Source organism: Procambarus clarkii, chromosome 13 (assembly GCF_040958095.1).
Source record: "Procambarus clarkii isolate CNS0578487 chromosome 13, FALCON_Pclarkii_2.0, whole genome shotgun sequence".
Classification (NCBI taxonomy): Eukaryota; Metazoa; Arthropoda; class Malacostraca; order Decapoda; family Cambaridae; genus Procambarus; species Procambarus clarkii.
Window position 1 is genome coordinate 27017524 of NC_091162.1, and position 19301 is coordinate 27036824.

The following is a 19301-nucleotide window of genomic DNA, read 5'->3' on the forward strand; positions in this document are numbered from 1 at the left end:
ACTGTGGGGTGTGGGGGGACAGTAACTGTGGGGTGTGGTGGGACAGTAACTGTGGGGTGTGGGGGGACAGTAATTGTGGAGTGTGGGGGGGACAGTAACTGTGGAGTGTGGGGGGGGAGACAGTAACTGTGGGGTGTGGGGGGACAGTAACTGTGGGGTGTGGGGGGACAGTAACTGTGGGGTGTGGGGGGACAGTAACTGTGGGGTGTGGGGGGGCAGTAACTGTGGAGTGTGGGAGGGACAGTAACTGTGGAGTGTGGGGGACAGTAACTGTGGGGTGTGGGGGAGACAGTAACTGTGGAGTGTGAGGGGGGGGGACAGTAACTGTGGGGTGTGGGGGGGGTCAGTAACTGTGGGGTGTGGGGGAGACAGTAACTGTGGGGTGTGGGGGAGACAGTAACTATGGGGTGTGGGGGGGTCAGTAACTGTGGGGTGTGGGGGAGACAGTAACTGTGGGGTGTGGGGGAGACAGTAACTGTGGGGTGTGGGGGACAGTAACTGTGGGGTGTGTGGGGGGGTCAGTAACTGTGGGGTGTGGCGGGGACAGTAACTGTGGGGTGTGGAAGGGAGACAGTAACTGTGGGGTGTGAGCTGACAGTAACTGTGGGGTGTGGGGGGACAGTAACTGTGGGGTGTGGGGGGACAGTAACTGTGGAGTGTGGGGGGACAGTAACTGTGGAGTGTGGGGGGACAGTAACTGTGGAGTGTGGGGGAGACAGTAACTGTGGAGTGTGGGGGAGACAGTAACTGTGGGGTGTGGGGGGACAGTAACTGTGGAGTGTGGGGGGACAGTAACTGTGGGGTGTGGGGGGGTCAGTAACTGTGGAGTGTGGGGGGGACAGTAACTGTGGAGTGTGGGGGGACAGTAACTGTGGGGTGTGGGGGAGACAGTAACTGTGGGGTGTGGGGGAGACAGTAACTGTGGGGTGTGGGGGAGACAGTAACTGAGGGGTGTGGGGGGTCAGTAACTGTGGGGTGTGGGGGGGGGTCAGTAACTGTGGGGTGTGTGGGGGGGGTCAGTAACTGTGGGGTGTGGGGGGACAGTAACTGTGGGGTGTGGGGGGGACAGTAACTGTGGGGTGTGTGGGGGGGTCAGTAACTGTGGGGCGTGGGGAGACAGTAACTGTGGGGTGTGTGGAGGGGTCAGTAACTGTGGGGTGTGGGGGGACAGTAACTGTGGGGTGTGGGGGACAGTAACTGTGGGGTGTGTGGGGGGGTCAGTAACTGTGGGGTGTGGGGGGACAGCAACTGTGGGGTGTGTGGGGGGGTCAGTAACTGTGGGGTGTGGGGGGGGTCAGTAACTGTGGGGTGTGGGGGGACAGTAACTGTGGGGTGTGGGGGGGACAGTAACTGTGGGGTGTGGGGGAGACCGTAACTGTGGGGTGTGGGGGGACAGTAACTGTGGGGTGTGGGGGGACAGTAACTGTGGGGTGTGGGGGGACAGTAACTGTGGGGTGTGGGGGGACAGTAACTGTGGGGTGTGTGGGGGGGTCAGTAACTGTGGGGTGTGGGGGGGACAGTAACTGTGGGGTGTGGGGGAGACAGTAACTGTGGGGTGTGGGGGGACAGAAACTGTGGGGTGTGGGTGGACAGTAACTGTGGGGTGTGGGGGGACAGTAACTGTGGGGTGTGGGGGGACAGTAACTGTGGGGTGTGGGGGACAGTAACTGTGGGGTGTGGGGGGGGACAGTAACTGTGGGGTGTGGGGGGACAGTAACTGTGGGGTGTGGGGGACAGTAACTGTGGGGTGTGGGGGACAGTAACTGTGGGGTGTGGGGGGACAGTAACTGTGGGGTGTGGGGGACAGTAACTGTGGGGTGTGGGGGGGGACAGTAACTGTGGGGTGTGGGGGGACAGTAACTGTGGGGTGTTGGGGGACAGTAACTGTGGGGTGTGGGGGGGGGGACAGTAACTGTGGGGTGTGGGGGGACAGTAACTGCGGGGTGTGGGGGGACAGTAACTGTGGGGTGTGGGGGGACAGTAACTGTGGGGTGTGGGGGGACAGTAACTGTGGGGTGTGGGGGGGGACAGTAACTGTGGGGTGTGGGGGGACAGTAACTGTGGGGTGTGTGGGTGGGTCAGTAACTGTGGGGTGTGGGGGGGACAGTAACTGTGGGGTGTGGGGGGGACAGTAACTGTGGGGTGTGGGGGGGACAGTAACTGTGGGGTGTGGGGGGACAGTAACTGTGGGGTGTGGGGGGACAGTAACTGTGGGGTGTGGGGGGACAGTAACCGTGGGGTGTGGGGGGACAGTAACTGTGGGGTGTGGGGGGGACAGTAACTGTGGGGTGTGGGGGGACAGTAACTGTGGGGTGTGGGGGGACAGTAACTGTGGGGTGTGGGGGGACAGTAACTGTGGGGTGTGGGGGGACAGTAACTGTGGGGTGTGGGGGGACAGTAACTGTGGGGTGTGGGGGGACAGTAACTGTGGGGTGTGTGGGGGGGGTCAGTAACTGTGGGGTGTGTGGGGGGGTCAGTAACTGTGGGGTGTGGGGGGGACAGTAACTGTGGGGTGTGGGGGGGACAGTAACTGTGTGGTGTGGGGGGGGACAGTAACTGTGGGGTGTGGGGAGACAGTAACTGTGGGGTGTGGGGAGACAGTAACTGTGGGGTGTGGGGGGACAGTAACTGTGGGGTGTGGGGGGACAGTAACTGTGGGGTGTGGGGGGACAGTAACTGTGGGGTGTGGGGGGACAGTAACTGTGGGGTGTGGGGGGACAGTAACTGTGGGGTGTGGGGGACAGTAACTGTGGGGTGTGGGGGACAGTAACTGTGGGGTGTGGGGGAGACAGTAACTGTGGGGTGTGGGGGGACAGTAACTGTGGGGTGTGGGGGGACAGTAACTGTGGGGTGTGGGGGGACAGTAACTGTGGGGTGTGGGGGGGACAGTAACTGTGGGGTGTGGGGGACAGTAACTGTGGGGTGTGGGGGAGACAGTAACTGTGGGGTGTGGGGGGACAGTAACTGTGGGGTGTGGGGGGACAGTAACTGTGGGGTGTGGGGGGGGACAGTAACTGTGGGGTGTGGGGGACAGTAACTGTGGGGTGTGGGGGAGACAGTAACTGTGGGGTGTGGGGGACAGTAACTGTGGGGTGTGGGGGGACAGTAACTGTGGGGTGTGGGGGGGGACAGTAACTGTGGGGTGTGGGGGACAGTAACTGTGGGGTGTGGGGGGACAGTAACTGTGGGGTGTGGGGGACAGTAACTGTGGGGTGTGGGGGAGACAGTAACTGTGGGGTGTGGGGGGACAGTAACTGTGGGGTGTGGGGGACAGTAACTGTGGGGTGTGGGGGGACAGTAACTGTGGGGTGTGGGGGAGACAGTAACTGTGGGGTGTGGGGGGACAGTAACTGTGGGGTGTGGGGGGGACAGTAACTGTGGGGTGTGGGGGACAGTAACTGTGGGGTGTGGGGGACAGTAACTGTGGGGTGTGGGGGACAGTAACTGTGGGGTGTGGGGGACAGTAACTGTGGGCCGTCGTGCATACATAGACGTAGTGGACATTAAGACAGAAGAAGTTGGTATTATTCACTTATAGAGTCTGAGAAAATAAAGCTAAACCCAAACTTAAATATTATTAGGCCAAGTATAGCACTTGTATGTTACCAACCTTGTGGCTACCCTGTGTAGGCTCCGGGGATCAAAGACCCCGCGGCCCGGACATCGCCCAGGCTTCCTGGTTACTGGACTGGTCAACCAGGCTGTTGGACGCGGCTGCTCGCAGCCTGACGTATGAGTCACAGCCTGGTTGATCAGGTATCCTTTGGAGGTGTTTATCGAGTTCTTTCTTGAACACTGTGAAGGGTCGGCCAGTTATGTCCCTTATGTGTAGCGGAAGCGTGTTGAACAGTCTCGGGCCTCTGATGTTGAGAGAGTTCTCTCTCAGTGTACTTGTTGCACCTGTGCTCCTCAACGGGGGTATTCTGCACATCCTGCCATGCCTTCTGGTCTCATGTGATGTAATATCCGTGTTCAGATTTGGAACCAGTCCCCTCCAATATCTTCCAAGTGTAGATTATATGTATTTCGCTCGCCAGCGCTCTAGAGAATACAGATTTATAACTTTTAATCTGTGTAAATAATTAAGATGACTTATAAAGTGAATTCTAGTGGTAAAGGATCTTTGCACGCTCTCTAATTCAGTAATTTCTTCGGCTCTGAATGGGGCTGTAAGTGTGCAACAATATTCCACCCTAGAGAACACTAGTTCTTGAAAAGTATCATCATTGGTATGGCATCCCTTGTTTGGAAGGTTCTTGTTATTCAACCTGTCATTTTTCTTGCAGTCGTGACAGCTAATTTTGTCCCTTCCTTCCCCTTGACACTTGGGGGGAGGGGTTATATAGCCTCAGGGCACCCGTCCCCCCACCCCCAACCAAAGGACATGGGGGGAGAGGTAGGTGCCCCTAAGCACACATATCACCCTAACAACACAAAGTAAAATATATAAAATAATGGTTAGTTGGCATATCACACTCGTAAGAGTTAAGATGATAATAAATTAGTACAATGGAAAAATCTTTTGTATTTGGTTTTTCTTATCTAAAACACAGCACACAAAGGAAGAGGGTGCACAATATATCATTAAAAAATACTAAAGCTGAAGGCAAAGCAACAAGTTGCCTAAGCGGCAGGTATGGTGACTTGACAACAGCATTCATGGTAAACAATTCAAAGCAAAAGCTCCTAGCACGGCCTCAGAACGTCAGAACGGAAGGGTTGCCGTGTATGGGGGTCCCCTCCGGCCGCCGCCATATCCGCTTGTGGACTCCGGCCAGGTCATCCACCCTACCGGGAGAAACCATTTGGTTAAGTGGTACTCCAGATGACGACTCTGCCTAGGTAGCTAGCTACCACCTGTCCTGGCTTTGTGGTTCACCTCAACACGACTATATTAACCCTTATGCACCCGTTGCACGGTGATCCTGGGACTAACGTGGTCTGCCCCTTGGTGTGGACTTGGACCATATTCTGTAGAGGTAATATGTTCAGGTTCGGGCATTCATAGAGCAAATCTCAAGGTCGCATTTGGTGAGTCCCATATCCTGAAGTCCACGTGCATTCTTCCTGCATTATCACTCTCTCCAATTAAGGGCTATATAAAAGGCGGATGCTGTGTGCTTACCGATATGTTCCCTGACCTGTTGAAGGTTATCCGGGGTGTTGTACTTGTCACACTTGCTCTGATGTGGACGGGAGAGTGGAAAGTTATCAACAGAGACCTGGGTATCTAATATAAAGGCCTCGTTACCTTTGCAAGCGATGATGATGTCAGACATGCAGAAGGTCCCTCTGTCCGGTATACGGACCTCACGTTCCACTACAAAACTTCTCTGCCGCTGGTGGCCAGCTACAACCCGGGTGATATCGTCATGACGTTTCACCCGAGCCCCCATGCGTCTTAGCCCCAGAGTCCTTGGTCTCCAGCAAGCATTGTAGAGACCAGAAGCCCCGGGTCTACCCTTAGCAGCTCTAGACGGAGTGGCTATAACGTTTGCCCTAATCTGAATGGCATGGGTAAAATCTCCTCCGCTTAACATACGGGTACCGAACGAGACCCACTTGTGGCAGAAAGGAACCTCACAAGCGGATGCAAGGCCGGCACCGTCAACCTTGTTTCTTGTTGTACAGTTTTGCTTTCCAAACTCTACAGCGCTCAGACGTATTTTTAGAAGGGGTTCCAGCGGCCGAAGTCGGGTCTACCCATCGACACATTCGCGCTTGGAATGCGGGCAGGAGAGCCGCTGTCACTACCACTGGATTCTCCGACTCTACCATCGCTCAGAGCCGCTTGTTCTTTAGTAGGCAGATTGATGCTGCAAAGTCAGGAATTCCTAGTTCACCGTCCTTTACGTCAGCATAAAAGAAAACACTGGGGGGTATCGTGTGGCAGTCGTAGTCAGCTACAAATGGCCTACCGTAACTGCCTGTCGAGCCTCGCCAACTCCGTCTTAAACACACGTCCGAGGACAAGGTACTGGTTCATTTTGGGAATCAGGTGGTGTTTAAGTAGGTATAGCCTCTGTTGGGGTTTGAGGGGGGGGGGGCTTGGTGATATTCATTAGGTCCTCCTCAAACAAGGAACTATAGGATAAGCGTCTGCCTCCAGCCTGGATAAGTATACCTAAGTATTTGTATTTGTCCGCTACACTCAGAGTATCAATGCCATCACCTCCAACTTCATATTTCCACCTAGTTAGAACATGCCAAGTCTCATGACGTAAATCAATTACTAAGCATAGCGAACGGCATTCCGCAGCATTCACCTTAATTAAGGCTAGAGCCACGCAGTGTGTGGCAAATGCATGCTAGAAGGAACTGTAGTCCGTGAGGCGTTTCTGCTGTCACTGCCACATCGTCGGCGAACGCCAGTACTTTATAATGTTCTTTAAAGGTAGGGTCTTCCAATCCTTAGAATGGGTCTAATCCTTTACATTGCTTTTTCGTTCTACAGTGTGATTTAGTTCTGTTTTGTAGATGGTTTCCGTTTTTATATTTTCGTTTTTTTCCATAGAGCAGGAGCTGGAACTTACTTTCATTAAATATCATATTATTATCTGTGGCCCATTGAAAAACCAGATCTACATCAGACAGGAGGTTTGCTGTGTCCTCTATTGTCTACTCGCATGTAAATCCTGGTGTCATCTGCAAGTGATGATACAGTGCTGTAGTTTGTATCTGTGTCCATGTCTCATATTAGGATGAGAAAAAGTACCGGAGCAAGTACGGTACCTTCAGGGACTGAGCTCTTCACAATAGATGATCCGGATTTTACTGTGTTGACTATTACACTCTGCATTAGGAAGTCGATGATCCGTCTCCCTAATTTGCCAGTAATTCCTTTTTCGTGCATTTTATGCGCAATAACACAATGGTTACATTTGTCGATATCTTTTGCAAACTCTCTGTATGTTACATCTGCATTTTGCTTGTCTTCCATGGCAGCTGAGGCCATGTCATAGTGACCTAGCAACTGTGATATGCGAACAAGCCTGAACGGTCTCCAGGCATATATGCCACTGAAAACTCACACCCCAGAAGTGACTCGAACCCATACTGCCAGAAGCAATGCAACTGATGTACAGGATCCCTTAACCACTCGACCAACACGACCGGACAAAAAGAGGATCACACACTTCTGGGGTATGAGCTGACCCAGTACTCAGACCAACCCTGCCAAAAACCAAGAAACAATCCAGCTGGGACAGCCCCAGTGTTGCTGACTCCAGATGGAGTCAGCAACAACCCCCAGTGATCGTGCACACCTCACAGCTGTGCAGGCTCCCCATGCAGGGGACTTCCTTTTGGCAGTCCCTATGTCTGCGACAGGCACACATCTTGATCCGTAGGAGCTCCGTAATGCGGTTGCTCTCCACCTTGCTGCCCTTATCTACACTGTTCATAGGTGTATTTGCGGCGAGGCAGATGATGACGAATATGGATTGCATGGCCTGCACTGTGGAAAATCTGGTGGTTGGCACACTAGACACGACGAAGTCAATGACGTCATTAAAAGAAGCCTTGCCTCTGCCCAGTGTCTAGCAGAGAGAGAGCCCCGCAACCTATTGAAACATGACTCTGTTAGCTTTGCCGGCCGACCAGACGGAGTCACACTGCACCCTTAGAAGGGTGGCAGACAGTTGGCATGGGACTATACTTGAGTATCCAACCTGGCAACCACATACATCAACCTCTCTGCTGGCAAAGCAGGAGCCGTGGCGACACACAGAGAAAGATCTAAATCAGCCAAGTACAGGGAATTAGATCATCGGTACAACTTCGTTCCAATAGGGTCTAAGACCCTAGACCCATGGGGAGAGAGTGCAAGAAGGTTTCTTAAGGATCTTGGTTCCAAGCTCATTGACACTACAAGAGACCCTAGAGCAGCAAGTTTTCTCTTTCAGCGCCTCAGTGTCGCGATCTAGAGGGGGAATGCTCGCTGCGTCCTCGGTTCCTGCCCGGCGTCGGAGGAGTTTGAGGAAATGTATCGCCTCTAGGAGGCGAACTTTTTCTTGTGTCCTCTCAATGTTAATTTATTGTATAAAATCAGATATGTAACTGTATTACCATACATAATAAAGTGTACACCATAAAAAAGTGGGGAGGTAGGAGAAGCGAACACTCATACGTATTCAGAGTTAAATGACAAGTTTTTCTCTGAATGCTCTGTGTCCCCTTCCTTTAGGCTGTGGGTCCCTATAATTGCACCAGAGGTGGTATATATATATATATATATATATATATATATATATATATATATATATATATATATATATATATATATATATATATATATATATATATATATATATATATATTCAGGCTTGTTCACACACATATATATATATATATATATATATATATATAAATATATATATATATATATATATATATATATATATATATATATATATATACATAGCTTAGGTTAAGTTTTCTTTGCAACATCATTACAAAAACTTTTTTGGTTCGTCCAAATTCAATAGTAACGATGTCAACTTTCCAATTGTCTTTATGTCAATATATGTAAGATGGTCCTCATCGTTATTATAAGTACTACCTAAACAGGAAGACGGGCATGGGGGAGACAGTACCTGTGGGGTGTGGGGGGGGGCCCGGGGAGGAGGGGTGGGGGAGACAGTACCTGTGGGGTGTGGGGGTGGCCCTTGGGAGGAGGGGGGGAGACAGTACCTGTGGGGTGTGGGGGGGGGCCCGGGGAGGAGGGGTGGGGGAGACAGTACCTGTGGGGTGTGGGGGTGGCCCTTGGGAGGAGGGGGGGAGACAGTACCTGTGGAGTGTGGGGGGGGGGCCCGGGGAGGAGGGGTGGGGGAGACAGTACCTGTGGAGTGTGGGGGGGGGGCCTGGGAGGAGGGGTGGGGGAGACAGTACCTGTGGGGTGTGGGGGTGGCCCCTGGGAGGAGGGGTGGGGGAGACAGTACCTGTGGAGTGTGGGGGGTGGCCCTGGGAGGAAGGGTGGGGGAGACAGTACCTGTGGAGTGTGGGGGGTGGCCCCTGGGAGGAGGGGGGGAGACAGTACCTGTGGAGTGTGGGGGGGGCCCGGGGAGGAGGGGTGGGGGAGACAGTACCTGTGGAGTGTGGGGGTGGCCCCTTGGAGGAGGGGTGGGGGAGACAGTACCTGTGGAGTGTGGGGGGTGGCCCTGGGAGGAAGGGTGGGGGAGACAGTACCTGTGGAGTGTGGGGGTGGCCTCTGAGAGGAAGGGTGGGGGAGACAGTACCTGTGGAGTGTGGGGGTGGCCCTGGGAGGAAGGGTGGGGGAGACAGTACCTGTGGAGTGTGGGGGTGGCCTCTGAGAGGAAGGGTGGGGGAGACAGTACCTGTGGAGTGTGGGGGTGGCCCTGGGAGGAAGGGTGGGGGAGACAGAACCTGTGGAGTGTGGGGGTGGCCTCTGAGAGGAAGGGTGGGGAAGACAGTACCTGTGGAGTGTGGGGGTGGCCCTGGGAGGAAGGGTGGGGGAGACAGTACCTGTGGAGTGTGGGGGTGGCCCTGGGAGGAGGGGGGGAGACAGTACCTGTGGAGTGTGGGGGTGGCCCTTGGGAGGAGGGGTGGCCCTGGGAGGAGGGGGGAGACAGAACCTGTGGAGTGTGGGGGTGGCCTCTGGGAGGAAGGGTGGGGGAGACAGTACCTGTGTAGTGTGGGGGTGGCCCTGGGAGGAGGGGGGGAGACAGTACCTGTGGAGTGTGGGGGTGGCCCTGGGAGGAGGGGGGGAGACAGTACCTGTGGAGTGTGGGGGTGGCCCTTGGGAGGAGGGGTGGCCCTGGGAGGAGGGGGGGAGACAGTACCTGTGGAGTGTGGGGGTGGCCTCTGGGAGGAAGGGTGGGGGAGACAGTACCTGTGGAGTGTGGGGGTGGCCCTGGGAGGAGGGGGGGAGACAGTACCTGTGGAGTGTGGGGGTGGCCTCTGGGAGGAAGGGTGGGGGAGACAGTACCTGTGGAGTGTGGGGGTGGCCCCAGGGAGGAAGGGTGGGGGAGACAGTACCTGTGGAGTGTGGGGGTGGCCTCTGGGAGGAAGGGTGGGGGAGACAGTACCTGTGGAGTGTGGGGGTGGCCCCTGGGAGAAGGGACGCTGGAGGGTGTGTCCGGCCTTGTCGTCGTCGGTAGAGTGTCTGGAGGAGGAATCACTCAAGGCCGACTCCAGGGTGAATCTCTCCGACTCCAGGGTCTGTGAACGGTGTGCCCGGCTCCTGCGGGAGGCAGACGGCGAGGCCGGCAGAAGATGGCGAGGCAGGCAGCAGGCGGCGAGGCAGGCAGGCAGCAGGCGGCGAGGCAGGCAGGCAGCAGGCGGCGAGGCAGGCAGGCAGCAGGCGGGAAGAAATACATTGACTTACTGAGGGAACACCCATGGTGGGCACGGTACAAGGGGAGGAAGGAAGAAGTAAATGATGCTGGCATGGTGTTATGTCTTCCAGGCACAACACAATATATAAATAAATGTGGTAGGAGTACATTTCTGCGATCATAGGGAGATATATGCAGTCACTAAACTCTCATATGCGGTCAGAGGTCTTGTGGTGCAGGGGCAGGAAGAGCCCGCCTGCCGCACACTCACTGACTCCCCTGTCTCGTTATGTCACCGGAATCCGGAAGGTCATCGCCCCACCTGTTGCCTCGTATGAATGGCATGTAAAATGAGTGAAGGTTGGCCCATTCTGTAAGTTCTGTAAGTAAGAAGGTTGGCCCATTCTGTAAGTTCTGTAAGTAAGAAGGTTGGCCCATTCTGTAAGTTCTGTAAGTTAGAAGATTGGCCCATTCTGTAAGTTCTATAAGTAAGAAGATTGGCTCATTCTGTAAGTTCTATAAGTAAGAAGATTGGCCCATTCTGTAAGTTCTATAAGTAAGAAGATTGGCCCATTCTGTCTCTACTAGTTCATACGTATTGTCAGTGTTGATCTCAGTGATGGAGAATATCGTCTTGCGCCACGGAATAGGCGAAGGAGGAGAGAGGTGACTGTCATTTGTCACACCGTCACGCTGCGTGATGATGTTTGCACACTTGTTCAGGTGTAGGAGGGCCTATACCTGACACTTGTTCAGGTGTAGGAGGGCCTACACCTGACACTTGTTCAGGTGTAGGAGGGCCTATACCTGACACTTGTTCAGGTGTAGGAGGGCCTATACCTGACACTTGTTCAGGTGTAGGAGGGCCTATACCTGACACTTGTTCAGGTGTAGGAGGGCCTACACCTGACACTTGTTCAGGTGTAAGAGGGCCTACACCTGACACTTGTTCAGGTGTAGGAGGGCCTACACCTGACACTTGTTCAGGTGTAGGAGGGCCTACACCTGACACTTGTTCAGGTGTAAGAGGGCCTACACCTGACACTTGTTCAGGTGTAGGAGGGCCTACACCTGACACTTGTTCAGGTGTAGGAGGGCCTACACCTGACACTTGTTCAGGTGTAGGAGGGCCTATACCTGACACTTGTTCAGGTGTAGGAGGGCCTACACCTGACACTTGTTCAGGTGTAGGAGGGCCTAGACCTGACACTTGTTCAGGTGTAGGAGGGCCTAGACCTGACACTTGTTCAGGTGTAGGAGGGCCTAGACCTGACACTTGTTCAGGTGTAGGAGGGCCTATACCTGACACTTGTTCAGGTGTAGGTGGGCCTACACCTGACACTTGTTCAGGTGTAGGAGGGCCTACACCTGACACTTGTTCAGGTGTAGGAGGGCCTACACCTGACACTTGTTCAGGTGTAGGAGGGCCTACACCTGACACTTGTTCAGGTGTAGGAGGGTCGGCCTAGTCCTTCACACATTTCAGGCCTCAATGACCTGTGATGTTTCACTGTAATTATGTGTCCCAGTGACTTGTAGAGTCTCAGTGACTTGTAGAGTCTCAGTGACTTGTAGAGTCTCAGTGACTTGTAGAGTCTCAGTGACTTGTAGAGTCCCAGTGACTTGTAGAGTCTCAGTGACTTGTAGAGTCTCAGTGACTTGTAGAGTCTCAGTGACTTGTAGAGTCCCAGTGACTTGTAGAGTCCCAGTGACTTGTAGAGTCCCAGTGACTTGTAGAGTCTCAGTGACTTGTAGAGTCTCAGTGACTTGTAGAGTCTCAGTGACTTGTAGAGTCTCAGTGACTTGTAGAGTCCCAGTGACTTGTAGAGTCTCAGTGACTTGTAGAGTCCCAGTGACTTGTAGAGTCTCAGTGACTTGTAGAGTCTCAGTGACTTGTAGAGTCTCAGTGACTTGTAGAGTCTCAGTGACTTGTAGAGTCTCAGTGACTTGTAGAGTCTCAGTGACTTGTAGAGTCCCAGTGACTTGTAGAGTCTCAGTGACTTGTAGAGTCTCAGTGACTTGTAGAGTCTCAGTGACTTGTAGAGTCTCAGTGACTTGTAGAGTCTCAGTGACTTGTAGAGTTTCAGTGACTTGTAGAGTCTCAGTGACTTGTAGAGTCCCAGTGACTTGTAGAGTCTCAGTGACTTGTAGAGTCCCAGTGACTTGTAGAGTCTCAGTGACTTGTAGAGTCCCAGTGACTTGTAGAGTCTCAGTGACTTGTAGAGTCTCAGTAACTTGTAGAGTCTCAGTGACTTGTAGAGTCTCAGTGACTTGTAGAGTCTCAGTGACTTGTAGAGTCTCAGTGACTTGTAGAGTCCCAGTGACTTGTAGAGTCTCAGTGACTTGTAGAGTCCCAGTGACTTGTAGAGTCTCAGTGACTTGTAGAGTCTCAGTGACTTGTAGAGTCCCAGTGACTTGTAGAGTCTCAGTGACTTGTAGAGTCTCAGTAACTTGTAGAGTCTCAGTGACTTGTAGAGTCTCAGTGACTTATAGAGTCTCAGTGACTCGCAGGTGTTGCACTATGGATTTAGTTCCTGTGACTTGTGAGTATTTTAATGGGTAGTTATAATCTCAGAGGCTTGTATCAATCCCTTGACCTATTCTTGTCTCAATGACCACTTGTCTCAGGCATTGTTATGTGTGACAGTGTTGTACAATCTCTGCCAGTGATTATTAGTCTTTGTAACCTGTGACAGTGTTGTACAATCTCTGCCAGTGATTATTAGTCTTTGTAACCTGTGACAGTGATCATTGTGCAGTGTGCTGCCACACAATTATTGCTGTGTGTTTACTTAGTGTTACTGATTGTCTTTGTGTATTTCAAGATGTTGGTTACACGAGTGTATAGTTGAAACTGCGATCAGTGACCCTTGTTACTGCAAGTGTTGTGTGCACTTGATATCAGAGTGTTCGCAAGTGTTCACGAGTGTTCATTCAGTTCACTTTGTTCTCAGGCAAGAGTTAGCTCCGAGGAAACGTGTCCTGATGCGTGTATACTTTAGTATAGCCTTAACAACTTACACTCTTCGTTAATGTAACGAAAGCTGCCAGTGTATTGGTAAATTTATGGAACAAAACTATTGTTGTTAATAACAGTGAACTTGCATGAACCCTTCCACAAGCACTGCTGCCTCAGTCCTCTCTCACTTCACAAATATTGTACACAGGCTCCGGGTATCAATGGCCTATTGCCTTTAGCACTGAATTAAAATTCGGCGTGAGATCCTCAGAGTGTGTGTAGAGTGCGTGAGACCCCCAGAGTGTCTGTAGAGTGCCTGAGACCCCCAGAGTGTCTGTAGAGTGTGTGAGACCCCCAGAGTGTCTGTAGAGTGCCTGAGACCCCCAGAGTGTCTGTAGAGTGCCTGAGACCCCCAGAGTGTCTGTAGAGTGTGTGAGACCCCCAGAGTGTCTGTAGAGTGCGTCTACACTCTGGAGTAACGGTAAGGCCGGGTGGGTGCAGGCACCCGAGTGATGGCTGGGAGTGTGTGTGTCCTGAGACACTCCTTCAGGGGTACAGGGAGCCTCGTCTCCCTGCCAGCTGCTAGTGTGTAGACTGGCCACGAGTGAGGTTGGCGCTGCTGCACAGTTGGGTCGTTGTAGCAGTTAATGGTACTACTTCACGGTGGGTGACCTGACTCACACTGTGTGGGTGACCTGACTCACACTGTGTGGGTGACCTGACTCACACTGTGTGGGTGACCTGACTCACACTATGTGGGTGACGTGACTCACACTATGTGGGTGACCTGACTCACACTATGTGGGTGACGTGACTCACACTATGTGGGTAACCTGACTCACACTATGTGGGTGACGTGACTCACACTATGTGGGTGACGTGACTCACACTATGTGGGTGACCTGACTCACACTATGTGGGTGACGTGACTCACACTATGTGGGTGACGTGACTCACACTATGTGGGTGACCTAACTCACACTATGTGGGTGACGTGACTCACACTATGTGGGTGACGTGACTCACACTATGTGGGTGACCTGACTCACACTGTGTGGGTGACCTGACTCACACTATGTGAGTGACGTGGCTCACACTATGTGGGTGACGTGACTCACACTATGTGGGTGACCTGACTCACACTGTGTGGGTGACCTGACTCACACTATGTGGGTGACGTGACTCACACTATGTGGGTGACGTGACTCACACTATGTGGGTGACCTGACTCACACTGTGTGGGTGACCTGACTCACACTATGTGGGTGACGTGACTCACACTATGTGGGTGACGTGATTCACACTATGTGAGTGACGTGACTCACACTATGGGGGTGACCTGACTCACACTATGGAGGTGACCTGACTCACACTATGTGGGTGACCTGACTCACATTATGTGGGTGACGTGACTCACACTATGTGGGTGACCTGACTCACACTATGTGGGTGACGTGACTCACACTATGTGGGTGACGTGACTCACACTATGTGGGTGACCTGACTCACACTATGTGGGTGACGTGACTCACACTATGTGGGTGACGTGACTCACACTATGTGGGTGACCTGACTCACACTGTGTGGGTGACCTGACTCACACTATGTGGGTGACGTGACTCACACTATGTGGGTGACGTGACTCACACTATGTGGGTGACCTGACTCACACTGTGTGGGTGACCTGACTCACACTATGTGGGTGACGTGACTCACACTATGTGGGTGACCTGACTCACACTATGTGGGTGACCTGACTCACACTGTGTGGGTGACCTGACTCACACTATGTGGGTGACGTGACTCACACTATGTGGGTGACGTGATTCACACTATGTGGGTGACGTGACTCACACTATGGGGGTGACCTGACTCACACTATGGAGGTGACCTGACTCACACTATGTGGGTGACCTGACTCACACTATGTGGGTGACGTGACTCACACTATGTGGGTGACGTGACTCACACTATGTGGGTGACGTGACTCACACTATGTGGGTGACGTGATTCACACTATGTGGGTGACCTGACTCACACTATGTGGGTGACGTGACTCACACTATGTGGGTGACGTGATTCACACTATGTGGGTGACCTGACTCACACTATGGGGGTGACCTGACTCACACTATGGAGGTGACCTGACTCACACTATGTGGGTGACGTGACTCACACTATGTGGGTGACGTGACTCACACTATGTGGGTGACGTGACTCACACTATGTGGGGTGACGTGACTCACACTATGTGGGTGACCTGACTCACACTATGGAGGTGACCTGACTCACACTATGTGGGTGACGTGACTCACACTATGTGGGTGACCTGACTCACACTATGTGGGTGACGTGATTCACACTATGTGGGTGACCTGACTCACACTATGTGGGGTGACCTGACTCACACTATGTGGGTGACGTGACTCACACTATGGGGGTGACCTGACTCACACTGTGTGGGTGACCTGACTCACACTATGTGGGTGACGTGACTCACACTATGTGGGGTGACCTGACTCACACTATGTGGGTGACGTGACTCACACTATGTGGGGTGACCTGACTCACACTATGTGGGTGACGTGACTCACACTATGTGGGTGACGTGACTCACACTATGTGGGTGACGTGACTCACACTATGTGGGGTGACCTGACTCACATAAACCAAAACTGTTCCACTGTCACATCAGGAAGAAAACAACAGTGAAAGAACAGGTGTTGAATCTAAGAACGGGCGAGGACAGGCACACAGAGAATGACAAAGAGCTGTGTGAAAAACTCAACAAAAGATTCCAGGTCTTTAAAATGGAACGAGGTAAAGTCCTTGAACCAGGAGAGGTGGCATTAAACAAGGCAGCCTTGGCAGGGCTCGAAATTACCAGAGATCAGGTTAAGATCCAGATCTGTTGGATATGGACGTGAGAAAGGCTGTTGGACCGGATGGAATCTCATTATGGGTATTGAAAGAGTGTGCAGAAGCACTTTGCTAGCCACTCTCCTTGGTGTATAGTAGGTCACTGGAGATGGGAGACCTACCAGAAATATGCAAGAGGGCTAATGTAGTCCCAATATTAAAAAAGGTTGACAGACAAGAGGCACTGAACTACAGGCCAGTGTCCTTAACTTGTATACCATGCAAGGTGATGGAGAAGATCGTGAGAAGAAACCTAGTAACACATCTGGACAGGAGAAACTTCGTGACAAACAATCAACGTGGGTTCAGGGATGGCAAATCTTGCCTCACTGGTTTTATGGAATTCTACAATCAGGTGGCAAAAATTAAGCAAGGAAGAGAAGGTTGGGTAGACTGCATTTTCTTGGATTGTCAGAAAACCTTTAACTCAGTACCCTATAAGAGGCTGGTGTATAAGTTAGAGAAACAGGCAGGAATCGCTGGTAAGGTGCACCAGTGGATAAGGGAGTACCTAAGCAATAGGAAGCAGAGAGTTACAGTGAGGGGTGAGACCTCAGACTGGCGTGAAGTCACCAGCGGAGTCCAACAGGGCTCTGTTCTTGGACCTATCCTGTTTCTTATATATGTAAATGATCTCCCGGAGGGTATAGACTCATTCCTCTCAATGTTTGCTGACGACGCCAAAATTATGAGAAGGATTAAGACAGAGAGAACAGCTTGAGGCTTCAAGATGACCTGGACAAACTGAAACAATGATCTAATAAATGGTTTAGTTTAACCCGAGCAAATGTCAAGCAACAAAGATAGGTGTAGGGAGCAAGAGGCCAGATTCAAGGTATCATTTGGGAAATGAAATTCTTCAAGAACCAGAGGGAGAGAAAGACCTGGGGGTTGATATCACGCCAGACCTGTCCCCCGAAGCCCAGTAAATAGGTTTTATATATATATATATATATATATATATATATATATATATATATATATATATATATATATATATATATATATATATATATATATATATATATATATATATATATATATCGTACCTAGTAGCCAGAACGCACTTCTCAGCCTACTATGCAAGGCTCGATTTGCCTAATAAGCCTAGTTTTACTGAATTAATATATTTTCTCTAATTTTTTTCTTATGAAATGATAAAGCTACCCATTTCATTATGTATGAGGTCAATTTTATTTTATTGGAGTTAAAATTAACGTAGATATATGACCGAACCTAACCAACCCTACCTAACCCAACCTAACCTATCTTCATAGGTTAGGTTAGGTTAGGTAGCCGAAAAAGTTAGGTTAGGTTAGGTTAGGTAGGTTAGGTAGTCGAAAAACAATTAATTCATGAAAACTTGGCTTATTAGGCAAATCGGGCCTTGCATAGTAGGCTGAGAAGTGCGTTCTGGCTACTAGGTACGACATATATATATATATATATATATATATATATATATATATATATATATATATATATATATATATATATATATATATATATATATATATCAACAGCCAACAGAGAAACATATTTCTTGATGCTTCTATATTGGAGCGGAGTCGTGAGGTGGGTAGAATATAGTTGTGCATTAATTGGCTGTTGATTGCTGGTGTTGACTTCTTGATGTGTAGTGCCTCGCAGACGTCAAGCCGCCTGCTATCGCTGTATCTATCGATGATTTCTGTGTTGTTTACTAGGATTTCTCTGGCGATGGTTTGGTTGTGGGATGAGATTATATGTTCCTTAATGGAGCCCTGTTGCTTATGCATCGTTAAACGCCTAGAAAGAGATGTTGTTGTCTTGCCTATATACTGGGTTTTTTAGAGCTTACAGTCCCCAAGAGGGCATTTGAAGGCATAGACGACGTTGGTCTCTTTTAAAGCGTTCTGTTTTGTGTCTGGAGAGTTTCTCATGAGTAGGCTGGCCGTTTTTCTGGTTTTATAGTAAATCGTCAGTTGTATCCTCTGATTTTTGTCTGTAGGGTTAACGTTTCTATTAACAATATCTTTCAGGACCCTTTCCTCCGTTTTATGAGCTGTGGAAAAGAAGTTCCTGTAAAATAGTCTAATAGGGGGTATAGGTGTTGTGTTAGTTGTCTCTTCAGAGGTTGCATGGCGTTTCACTTTCCTTCTTATGATGTCTTCGACGAAACCATTGGAGAAGCCGTTGTTGACTAGGACCTGCCTTACCCTACAGAGTTCTTCGTCGACTTGCTTCCATTCTGAGCTGTGGCTGAGAGCATGGTCGGCATAAGCGTTAACAACACTCCTCTTGTACATGTCTGGGCAGTCACTGTTGGCATTGAGGCACATTCTTATGCTCGTTTCCTTAGTGTAGACTGCAGTGTGGAAACCTCCGCTCTTTTCCATGACTGTTACATCTAGATCTGTACACCAGATTCATGAAATAACTATTTTATTAATATTAAAAAAATAATTATGCAAGGAATGATTTATTTCCTTAATTATTAATATTATGATGAATACCAATATATTATTTATTAACAAATTATAATGATTATTAATGCATCATTTATTAATATTCTAACTGACCTCGTTTGTTATATTTATGTTATCAGCATATTTATATTATTACATTATAGTGAATATTATATTGTTATATCCCTTTATCACCAAAATAAAGATATATTTAAATAAGTACTTTACTATCCAAGCTGAGTGACAAGCTGGACACTTAACAATCATGTAAGTGTAAAGTTACCCTATATAGTCACACTCAAGGGTGAGCCTAAGACAGTCACACTCAAGGGGGAGCCTTAGACAATCACACTCAAGGGTGAGTCTAAGACAGTCACACTCAAGGGGGAGCCTTAGACAATCACACTCAAGGGTGAGCCTTAGACAGTCACATTCAAGGGTGAGCCTAAGACAGTCACACTCAAGGGTGAACCTAACACAGTTGTGAGGGAATGGGTTGACACCATCTAAACCTTCTACCGGTGTACGTGCACGTGATGCTCGCGGTGCACTGGAGCACGTGAATAGCCATGCACCCGGACTAGATTTAGCAACCCGTGCAGGAAACTTCCAGTGTATAGGCTCGCTGGAGAGCCTAGGTCACCAGCATTATAAATATGTTACAGTTGCCGTTGTAGCACA

At 50.5% G+C, this 19301-nt stretch overlaps 1 protein-coding gene across 1 annotated transcript in view; it reads right to left on the reverse strand.

Moving 5' to 3' along the window:
* Positions 1 to 19301, reverse strand: part of LOC123757101 (cyclic nucleotide-gated channel alpha-3) — a 402346-nt gene that overhangs the window by 95223 nt on the left and 287822 nt on the right. The window contains exon 8 of the mRNA XM_069324046.1: positions 10047 to 10201. Within this exon, the coding sequence (XP_069180147.1) occupies positions 10047 to 10201 (155 nt within the window). The remainder of the gene's footprint in view (positions 1 to 10046; positions 10202 to 19301) is intronic.